General features: G+C 35.1%; 1 protein-coding gene across 1 annotated transcript in view; it reads left to right on the forward strand.

Annotated features, from left to right (window-relative positions):
* LOC150105008 (protein Obscurin-like) overlaps nt 1-12,560 on the forward strand; it is a 790,953-nt gene that overhangs the window by 278,388 nt on the left and 500,005 nt on the right. The window contains exon 29 of the mRNA XM_090395103.1: nt 5,492-5,597. Within this exon, the coding sequence (XP_090251229.1) occupies nt 5,492-5,597 (106 nt within the window). The remainder of the gene's footprint in view (nt 1-5,491; nt 5,598-12,560) is intronic.

Below are 12,560 nucleotides of genomic sequence, written 5' to 3' on the forward strand. Positions count from 1 at the left end.
TAAATGAAAGATTTCTTATCACTGAAAAACGTATTCAAAATAGTTGGACATTTATCATGAAACAAGAAATGGGATTTAAGCCCATCATGTATTTCAATAAAATGAATTAAACATGGCTGCAGTGAAAGCCATCATGTTTTGCTATGACCTAAAATAGTCTTGTATTCAGTTTCGACAAAATCACAAAAAGATTTCAGACTTTCAACTCTGACAGTGAATTGGTGAAAATGCTGGAAAACTTTACCCAAAATTGTTTGAATATCTATTGGTAAGATATCAGCAGCAGTTTGTACAGCATTATGTATAATGTGAGCTGCACATTAATTAAGCTACACCTATTAATTTTCTGTTTAATTTGTTTTGTAATTTAGTAAAAACATTAATTTTACCTTTCCTTTCTAATCCACCAAAATTTGTGTTGATATTATCTGCTGAAATGCCTATTATTTTATCAGTAATGTTATATTTTTGGGAAGCATTTAAAATGGGATCACAAATTAGATCAGAAGTTTCTCCAGGAAGGCTAGAAAATTCTAATATTTTTGCTGAAATCCCTTTATCAACAGTGAAATACCTCACATTGATAGGTAGAATCTTAAGATCAATATGATTAGATGCATCTATGGATATGCAACAATATTTTACATTCCTCAGATCTTCCAATATTTCACTTTTTACATGTAGCGATAAGGCATTGATAATAATAGCCTTGCACTTCGTTTGTGCACATGAAAATTTCTTATTCAAGAATTTTTTTAAAATAGAAGAGGACATACAATCCATAGATTGGAAACTGTGATTGTGTTTAACTGCATGAAAAACAAATGTAGCCTCTTGCGCAACCAACTCCATTTCTTGGCTACCTAACTTTTGATACCCAAAAAATGATGTCAATGATTGACTTGAACTTTTTGCAGACACAGCAAACTTGTACTTTTTTGTATTGACATGGTCAGTTATATCTGCCTTACCTCTGTGGCCAATGTTAAATTCTGCATGGCACATGCTACATTTCACTCTTGAGCTATCATCACAATCACTGCTTTTTGGTATGAAATGAAAGGAAAAAGATCCTTCAATTTTTCATTGAAATTACACTTTCTTTTGGGCATTTTGTAACAAATGGTATAACTTTATTAATTTAAAAATTACAATATTCACAATTAATATGAGAATGCAAGAATATGAAATGAACAGTTCAAAACTAGGTTATATCACATACCCTGTAGCGATATAAAAATAATTTAGCGCCTGACCCACGAAGCTTAGTTCGCATAGCGTACGATATCCGATGGTCCGAAATGTTTCTCATTGGTTGAAAGAAAATGAACTATCGTGGCGCATTAATATTCAAAAACATATCGACCAATGAGAAACATTTTGGACCATTGCATATCGTAGGCTATGCGAACTAAGCTTGAGACAAAAGATTGCTAAAAATTTACGGCCGACCAGATGAACGAAATAGATGCCATGGTTGCGATTAGTTAAACATACAGTTGGGCGACTGTCTCCCTCATTCTGACATTCTTTTCTCCAGCTGAATGAAATGTATAGAACTAAATCGTTTTCACAAAATTCTAACTTTCTGGTAATTCACCGAACTACAAAATAAATATGTCTCTGCTTTTTGTTTTGTAAACATACATTTTTAAAAGCATCCAAAAATATTATGACTTGTACTTATTCTTATTAGAAATGTTAATATTTTTATATTCTAAAAAATCTGGGACATTTAGTGTCCCAAACTAAACATATCGGGATGCCGTGACAGAAGTAATAAAACCGGGAAAACCAGGACGTATGGGACCCCTAGATATAAGGCTTATTATAGTTACCTGTCTGGGTGGAGCCACAATTTTGAAAACAGCAGAGCTGACTGGTTTCCCAAAAGGCAAAATATCCTTAAAAGGTGAGGTGTTTAATCAGTGGTAAAATAACCCACATTGCTTGTCTAAGAGGCATAACTGTGGTCCTAAGACATTCTGTCAGGAACGAGATCGCCATTGTCTGAGAAGGCTTGTGTGGATAAATAGCACTTCCTGTGTTCAGCACTTGACTAAAGCTGTTCCTGACCCATATCTCACTGAACTATAGCAGGGAACTGAAGAGGATTGGCACTGGCAGTTGCATGCCTATATGTCCAACACAGAATTAAATAATAGTTTCTAATTCAGTGACTGCTATGTCTTGTATACAGCTAATTTAGTGTTTTGACTAATTTTATTTTCTTATTTATTTTCTTATTTTCTTATCTTATATATAGTAGTGAGGGACCGTATACAGCATTGGGCAGATGAGGGTAATGTTATCTGTGAGAATCAACATGGATTTGTGAAAGGACGCTCTTGTTTTAGCAATATGCTAGCCTTTTATAATAAAGTTTCAAGAACATTAGATGAGGGAAAGGCATATACTGCAATTTTCTTAGACTTGGCGAAGGCATTTGACAGGGTGCCACATGATAAGCTGATATTTAAGTTGCAGCACATGGGTCTGGATGTCAGATTGGTCAACTGGATTCAGGATTGGCTGTCTGATAGGTATCAGAGAGTTGTGTATGGTGGAGCAGTTTCCAGGAGGCAGAGGGTTACAAGTGGGGTCCCACAGGGCTCAGTACTAGGACCTATATTGTTTAACCTTTATATCAATGACATAGCCAGTGGATTGCAGGGGGATATTCAGTTGTTTGCGGATGATGCGAAGCTGGGAAGGATTATTAGTAATAGTGCAGATGTGGTAACCCTGCAAGAGGATTTAAATAAGCTAGATAAATGGGCAAATGAATGGGGGTGTCAGTTTAATGCAGCAAAATGTAAGGTCTTGAGGTTTGGGAAACATCGATGGGATGCTGCATACTCTATGGGAGGAGTTATACTGGAGGAAGTAGGGGAGACAAGAGATCTGGGGTTGATGATTGATAGAAACCTGAAGTTTAGGGGACATATTGCAAAGGTGGTGAAGGTAACACAGAGGATTGCTGCTATTATGAGAAGGACACTGACCTGCAGCGATAAGAGGGTTATCATTCCGTTGTATAAGTCTCTGATCAGACCACACTTGGACTATTGTTCTCAGATTTGGTCCCCAGGATTTGAAGGGGATAAATTAACTGTGGAAAGGATACAAAGACGGATGACAAAGATGGTTTCAGGACTGTACAAGGATAGTTATGAGGATCAGCTGAGAGAATGTGGACTGCAGAGTTTGGTGGATAGAAGAAGGAGAGGTGATATGATTGAGACTTTTAAACTGTTGAGAGGTGGTTACGGGGTTGACACTGGGGAGTTCTTTCGCTTGGTTGTGCAACGGGAAGGAGTGATGACAAGAGGCCATCCCTGGACGTTACGAAAGGAAACTGTGAGCAAGAGGGTAAGGAGTGGTTTCTTTGTGTGGAGGGTGGTTGAGCCGTTTAATGCATTGCCTGATGGAGTGGTGGGAGCGAGTACAGTCAGTGAGTTTAAAGAGTGGTATGATAGACTTTGTGTTTCTCAGGGGGGGGACCTCCCCTCGATGAGTCTTGACAGACTTTGTCTTAGAAAGGACCTCCCTCGAAGAGTCTTTTGACTCCTTGGAGGCCTGAATAATAATAATAATAATAATAATAATAATAATACTAATAATAATTCCATATAACTGTATTCAGTTGACTTCTTACCATACCGACTTTGCTAATTTTGTTGCCTATTTCCATATTTAATTTGCCATGTACACTAACAAATCTGCCTAAATAGCCAAAATGTTTTATTTATTCTATAGATTCTTCATTCAGGATGCAGTTGATATTTTCAGTGTTTCTGCCTTGATTTCATACCAAATCTATTGCAATAGTTATTCAATTTAGTTGGGAAATCCTGCAAACTTGTACTGGATTTATTTAATAGTATAACATGATATGTGTAAAGAGATGAGATTAACATCTCCAGTTTTGACATAAGGTTTCACACCATTTTCCTTGATAATGTGATCCATACAGTTGATAAATAACAGTTGAGTTAATGTGCACCTTTGTCTTACACCTGATTACATGAAAGATGAAAATCTGTATTATATTTAACTAAGAATGCTATGGAAACCCACCATTGCTATTGTTTGCCAATCCAAGTGCATTCTTATCAAAGCCTTAAAAAGAAGCAAAATGACTTCCTTATCCTTACATGTCAAGGTTCGTTTCAACATCGCAATTATCCTCTGAGTTGTATTTGCAACTCTTGCTATGTTTTCAACTTCAAATTCCTATCCACCAATATGCTAAGATCCCTTGCCTCCTCAGGGATATTTTTTTAGATCTTTAATTTTTTAGTAAATCATTATTATTTAACACTTGCTTTGTGCTTCCCACTTTGAAGATTGTGTGTGCTCCAAACCATACTTTGGAAACTTAAGCCTTAGGTCAGTTTCATTCTCCAGTAAGCCAGGTTGTGGTATTGCAATAAATTCTAAAATTCATCTATTACCTGTTTACTTAAATAGCTTTGTATATAATGGAATGAAAAAAAAAGTTTACAAAGTATTGCTCATAAATTATGAAAAGAAAATATTTTTGATTCATTGTGAAAAATGATGTGGCTCTATTAATTATTATTAAACTAGAAACAATACACTTTTATACTTTATCTTCAGCTTAATGTGTTCTCTGGCTTCTATTTTTCTGTTCTGTAACAGAAAAATAGAAGGTGCTTTATACTTCGTAATGTTAATTATGTTATTATTATTATTATTATGCAGGCTCCTATAAAAAGTCCAGGATGGTCCATTTCATCACTTATATTTAAATCATATCTCCTGAATTCCCAGAATGTACATTCACATTATTTAATGTTAGTCCATTTCACATGCTCACCACACACACACACACACACACACACATACACACACCATGAGAAAAACCTAGACCTCACTTGCTTTCTTGCTACTTACTTTCCACCTCACTCACCCTAAGCCAGCTTCCAAGGATGATTCTGAATTCTACTTCCACATCATAAGTATGCAAAAGTTCACTTGTATTATCTATACTGTAAGATTTCCTTAACAACTTATGTGTTTATATCATATTTCCTTTTCTCTATTTGTTCCTCAAATTTTGAAGCTACATCCCTCAATCTGTTCTTATATGTGTTATTCCAGGTATAGCCAGCCATCTATGATGTATTGTCCTTTATTTACCTATAGTTAGTATTTGTGTTTAACAAGTTCTATTTTTATCTTCAACAAATACATGTTTTGTTTTGTTTTTTACATCATTTGCAGGAGCAAAAATAATATATTATTAGTGCTATTTGTCCACAGAAGAAGGCAGTATTTAAAGCAGCATTAACTTCTTACATGTGCAAAATGCATATGAAAAACTGTAAGCAATAAATATGAAAAAGAAGAACAGGGCAAGAGAAAGAATATGAACATATCATTGTATAGAAAAATGCAAATAAACAGCACAATTTATTTTTTAAAAAACATTTATAACATAATTTTAAATATTATGTTGATTTAGCCCCTCCATCATTCCGTAAGAAATTACAAGATATGGCTGTGATGACAGATGAGCCTGTTCGATTTGAAGTTGACGCTGAAGGTACACCAACTCCAGAAATTAAATGGTAAGTTTAAGTAAAATATGAAAGTGATTACTTATAATTGATTTCTGGAGAGTACAAGTATAAACTGAACTACAGTATATAAATGTATTTCGAAGTGCATACAATGAAACATTTTTTTTGAATTTCATTATTTGATTATTTTTTGAATACTTAAGCTTATTATATAAGCTTAAGTATTCAAAAAATAATGAAATAATGAAATTAAGTATACAAAAAATAATGAAATATTTTACAAGATTTTCATTTTAGTAAATTAATCATTCATTTTAATGCAGATAATTAGCAGTATGGTTTTTTGGGGGACGTTTTTCTATATGCTATTATTATTATAAGGAACAGTGCATTGTAACCAGATCTACATGAAATTGTGAGATTCATCATAGGAGATTGAATACATATATATATTAATGTTCATTATTTACTCGGTAGAACTGTATATAAAAAAGGAAATTAAATGACTCTATACCGAGAATGATAAGTTTAATGTTAAGATACAACTAGTTTTGTTGAATACATCAACTTCTTCAGGTATGATAGGCAAAGAATTAAATAAAAAATAACAGAGACATGATAAAATACATTAACAGATCTAGTATAAAACACACAAGCACATTTACATTTAAAAGAGAGGAATGCATGCTTCAATTCCAACTGAAGTTGACTACGTGCGAGAGCTGGCGTGAGTGCACCAGTACTGGATAGTGGCAACATGTGCATCAGAGATATTATAGCTAAGGCTATTGTTAATATGAAATGAATCAAGAGATATTTCTCTAGATTCAATTATTTTTCTTTCAAGTTCATCATAGCACACATGGATATTAGAAGTTAGTGGCCAGTCTACGAGGTGCTGGCGGCCCTCATCCAAGTAATATGTTCATAGTTTATTTAAGTTTCAGTGTTTTAGTGTTTTTTTTCTTTTTTCTTTCTTTTATAATGTCACCCGATGAAGGCTGTTACAAGCTGAACTAGTCATGTTTTTATATTAAAACCTTTAAAACTTCTACATGTTGAATCAATCTTTATTATCAATAACGCAAAACCACCTGCAGATAACATTACTTTAACAGAATGCAAAGCTATTAAAAGTTTTAAAAAACAACAGAGATATAATTATCCTTCCTGCAGATAAAGGCAATGCAACAGTCATCCTCAACTCTGAAGATTACTAGAATAAAATGCTTGAATTACTGCAAGATGATACCTACTCAATACTAGAGAGAGAGAGAGAGATCCATCTCGTGAACTTCAAAATGGTACAAACAACTTATTAAAAACAACCAGTGAATTATCCCGAAACATTCGCTTATCTCTACGCTCTATCCATCCGTTAATTCCTCGCATATGTGGTGTTCCTAAAATCCATAAAGAGAACACCCCACTATGCCCCATTGTAGAAGGTATCAATTCTCCGATGTACAACCTTTCAAAATATCTTGCCAAATACCTCAAAATGTTTTCAGGCAAGTCACCATTGGACATAACTTCTCTGTTCACTAATGTCCCAACAGATGAAGTCCTAACATTACTTAAGGACAAGTTATCCAAAAAAACGTTAGCCTTGCTTAAACATTGCATCAAGTCCGGTTACTTCAGATTTCAAGATACTATATACAAGCAAAATCATGGACTGGCTATGGGTTATCCTTTATGCCCTGTACTCGCAAATGTTTACTTAGAGGATTTTGAAACCAAGGCTATCTCTTCCTTTATTTTAACACCTAAAGTTTGAAAATGCTGTGTAGATGATGTCTTCATTATTTGGAGCCATGGACATGATTCCCTTATGGTTTTCCTCGAACATCTCAATAGCCGACATCATAGTATTAAGTTTACTGCCGAGCTTGAAACGGATAATTCCCTGTTTTTTTTTTTTTATGTCAAACTGATCCGCTCTTCTGGTAAACTCAAAATATCGATATATAGAAAGCCCACGCATACCAACAGATATCTGCATAGTCAGTCTCATCACTTCCCTCCTCATAAGTTTGGAATAATTTCCACCTTGGGACATAGAGCCATTCTCTTCTAGATGACCCAAATGAACTTCTTACAGAAATAAACCATCTCAAAACTTCTTTCAAAGTTAATGGATATTCCAAGAGAATCATTGAAAGATTCCTTCTTAATCCTCCTAGACATCATTCAGAAGAAACAAATAGATTCAAAGGCAATATATCTATTCCTTACATAAGTACAGTTTCACATAACTTAGAAAAAGTTCTAAGAAAATACAATATCAGAACCTTGTTCACTCCACTTCCAAAGACCCGTTTCTTAATTAGCCACCCAAAATCCTGTCATCACCATCTCAAATACCCTGGTGTATATAAAATATTGTGTGATTGTGATATTCCTTATTTTGGGAAGACAGACAAATCTGTTGAATTGCGTATGGAAGAACACATGAGGGACATTACTTACAAGAGACAGCAGGCCAGTGCATTAGGTCTAATCCTAATGATGAGACCCAAAGTCACAAAGTCTGCTGGAAAAAATCTACTAACATCTTCTGTTGCAATGATGAACTAGAGAGAAAAATCGTGGAATCTAGGGAAATCATCTTTTCAATCCTGTTCATCTAAATAATAACTTGAGCTACAACTCCCAGATAGTCATTCAGCTGTAATCATGTACTGGCGTTCACGAGATGCTACTAGCACGTACTTTCCCAACAATACAATAAACGAAAGAACAGCTTTAAATACAACCACAATGATTTAATGTCAATTATGTATAGAGACTCTCTATGATGTTCATAGTTTATTTAAGCTTTTAGTGTTTTTTCTTTTTTCTTTATTTTATAATGCCACCTGACGAGGGCTGTTACAAGCCGAAACTAGTTGTGTTTTTATATTACAACCTTTTTATTTAAATCTCAGTTCTAGTCATTCAATTCTTTAAAAAAAAAAAAAATATATATATATATATATATATATATATATACAGCAGGATCAAAAATTTGGGTTTTGATCCTGTGTGCAAATCGGCCTTCTGAACACATGCACTGTTGGTAGTGATGATGGGCAATAGATGCCGTTGATGGTAGTTGTAATGTAGAGAGATGGATAGATGTGTGTAGCAGAGTAGAGTAGAATGCCCTCTTTCAATGAGTCCTTGGACTCCTTGGAGGTGTCATGTAATAATAATAAATAAAAGAATTGAAGTTCAGAGACATATTATAAAAGTGGTAAACGGCACAAATGATTGCTGGAATATTTAAATGACACTGATTAGTAGGGTTAATGAAGTTATTGCCCCGTTGTTGTAAAACTTTGATGCAACCCTATCTAGACTGTTGTAGTCAGATTTAGTATTCTTGGTCAAGATAGTATGTGGTTTGTAGAATATTCATTCTGAGAATAGATTAAGGGTTTGTGGATTATGATGTTTAGTAAATAAAAGAATATCTGGAGATATGAGAGAAGCATTCATTACAAGCAATGCATTTTGTGGACATGCTTAAGATGCTATAATTAACTCTGGAGCCAGTCCTTTCTTCATTTGGGAGCACAGCATCTAGTTCCACAAATGTCCCACTAAATTGTATATGAGAACAAACCTGGTGATAATGTTTCAGCAGGTTTCATGCCTAGGTAGAGAATAATCCTGGCACTATGTACTCTGTCATATGATGCCTGGAGGGAGGGAGGGAGGTGATTAGGTATAATGGGAGCACTGTTAGGGCTACAATGAGGAGACTGGGGTGCTCTCTATGCGGAATCATATTCATAGGTCTTTCACTTCTATTACATGCCTCTGCTAAGTAAGTTCTTGAAACCACCAACCATGAAAAACATGATCAAAAACAGCAGTAACCCTATGGCTCAGAAAAAAAATTCTCCCACAAAAATTAACAAAAAAAACACATTAAAAAATAGCAACAACAAAAAAATAATGCACCAGGAAATCAAAGAACAATGAAATTAGTATTACTTACTTCCCAGCCTCTGTAGAATCCAAAGGCTCATCATGGGAGACCAAAAACTTGCAGACCACTAATAACTACTGTACCTTACCTTGAAAACATTCAGCATTGGAGCATTCACTACCTACACTGGCAATGCATTCCACTCATTCACCTCTTGCCATGCAAAAAATATCCTTTTCACTTCCTTACTCACTATACCTTTATACAGTTTCCAAGGATGAACTCCCATTTTCCCATCACCTATTACTCTGTGCAGTAATTCTCCTGTATCTGTCTGATTGCTGCTCCTCTCACCAACTTATATATCTCACTCATATTACTTTCCTTCTCCTATTTACTAAGTTGTGCAGAACATTCCAGAGTCCTGATACAGTCTTAGTTATTTGCCTCTACACTCTCGCTAATGTTTTTTATTTGATTATCTAGACTAGATCTATGCACTGAAATGCAAATGCATCCTGATTAACTGTATACAGTGGAAGAACAGATCAATAACATCACTATAAAATCATCAAAATAATAATAATAATAATGATATAATAAAAATAAAAATGCCAAGCAACGTTTTTTTCAAGCCACTTCAGGTCTCCAATAACCAAGACACTGCTCTTACAGAAGATGAAATCATCTCGCACTTAAAGACATTCACAAACATCCATGCTCATGGTGGAATTTGAATCCACAGCCTGTTGGTTGGAGAGTGGCTGTACTATTCACTCAGTCAACCAGATTATGTAATTAGTGCACAATGTGTTCTGTCTGTATTTATCTCTTCCTAAACAGATTTTCAGATTTTCTTTGAAAATATTTGGTCTCTCTAGAACAGGTACTTTGGATTATGTAAAAATAAATAAATACATAATTAATTAAAATAAATAAAAATACCATGAACTACGAGGTTCAAGTCATTTCTTCCATGCCCATTAAAAATTTGCTGGCTTAAAATACTAAAAATTTCTTATTTTTTAGTATGGAGTCTAAAGACTCATTGAGGATGTGGGCATTTAGGTAAGCATAAATAAAGAACTTTCACAACCTGCACTGCTATATTAAGCATAACAATTGGTCATAAGTTAGAAAGCAGGTCACTCTGTGGATTGAATAGACAGCAGGATGAATTGTTAAAAAATAGTTGATCATAATGTCACCTTAACTCATACTATAAACATTCAATTTTTCTTTTTCTCCTTCTTTCCCTCCACAAAGATAAAATGGTTATTCATGAGAGGTTGACATGAATAGATAAAATCAAAATATAGAACTTTAATACATAATCTCTAACATTGTCTTTTGTTATCTTTGGAGTGTGGAAGGAAGGCAAAGTAGTTCCTTTGCATAAAGGTGGCCTCTAAAATGCGGTAGTTAATTACAAGCGCCAATTACCATCTTGGGAGTGGTGGTAAAAGTATCTGAAAAGTTGGTTAAAGACAAAATTCAAGAATGGGTGGATCAGGATATGATACTCTATAGGGGCCAGCACGGCTTTGTTAAAGGTCGATCCTGCCTTAGCAATTTATTAACTTTTTATAATAGAATGATATCTGAGTTGGACAAAGGAAATAGCTACACAGTGATACTTCTGGATTTTGCTAAGGCTTTTGACAAGATACCCCATGGAATACTGTTTCACAAATTGGAGCAGATGGGGATGGATACTAAACTAGTGATATGGATAGGAGAATGGCTCAGAGAGAGATCCCAGAATGTGGTGTATGGAGGAGCAGAGTCCAGGAAGAAGCAGGTGACCAGTGGTGTGCCTGTGCTTGGGCTATTGTTGTTTAATTTGTACATAAATGATATAGGAAATGGCTTAAAGGGTGATATTCAGTTGTTTGCTGATGATGCAAAGTTGGGTAGCGCAATAAAAAATCAAGCTGATGTGGAGAGTTTGCAGGATGATTTAAATAAGCTGGCAAAATGGGCAAAAGGTAGTGGATGTCAGTTCAATGTATAAAAGTGTCAAGTTACGCATTTTGGAATTAAAAGATTACCAGCTGTGTACTACATTGATGGAACAGTACTCCAAGAGATTCATGAGGCTAGGGACTTGGGAGCGTTGGTAGATTGGGAGATGAAGTTCAGTGGACACATTGCTAAGGTGTCCAAGATTGCACATAGGATTACTTGGATCCTATGTGCAATCTTGGATAAAGAGGTAAAGGGGTTATTATTCCCCTTAATAAATCATTGATACTTCCACATTTGGATTACTGTGCTCAGGTCTGGTCACCTGGATTTCTTCGAGATGAGGAGGTTGTGGAGAGGGTTCAGAGGAGAGTGACTAAGCTGGTGAGTGATGTAAAAAATGCCCCACTACATTGATAGATTGAGAGCGTGTGGATTGCAGAGGTTGGTTGCTAGGCAGAGAAGAGGGGATATGATAGAAACAGTTAAATTACTAAAAAGTTTTTATAAGATTGATGCAGGGGAAATGTTTCAGCTGTGTGATAGTGATGGAAGAACAAGAGGTCATCCCTGGAAATTAAGGAAAAGTGTGGAAATTAACAAGGGTGTGAGATCAAGGTTTTTTGCCTGGAGGGTGGTGAATAAGTGGAATGCATTGCCTGACTCAGTTGTGAGTTCTTTGTCTATAAATGAATTCAAGAAGAGATATGACAGATATTGTTTTGATAGTTTGGGTCTTCCGCGATGAGTCTACTGACTCCATTGACATACCCGTAATAATAATAATAACGTATTTTTCGATAGATAACGTGCACTAATGTATAATGCACCCCAACATTTTCATCACTCATTTTGATGTATAGATAATGTGCATGCGCCAACTAGTGGTAGAGTTAGGAAGAGACAGAGAATGGAGGAATTCTTTAAAAGCACATACATTGCTAGTAGCAGTGATTAATTTTTTTAATTCAAAATTTTGTTCAGTGTTGGAGAAAGTCTGAAACAGTCCTGAAATGTTTACATACAAGGAAACGTGCTATGAGGTTTAGAAAGTGCTTGTGGCCAAACATAGGAAAAAAACGGTTTGATTGTTAGTGAAAGAGCTAAAGGTATGAGAATGTCTACTG

The sequence above is a fragment of the Typopeltis vanoorti genome, chromosome 7, assembly GCF_054136105.1.
Source record: "Typopeltis vanoorti isolate ZY-2024b chromosome 7, IOZ_Tvanoo_1.0, whole genome shotgun sequence".
Lineage (NCBI taxonomy): Eukaryota > Metazoa > Arthropoda > Arachnida > Uropygi > Thelyphonidae > Typopeltis > Typopeltis vanoorti.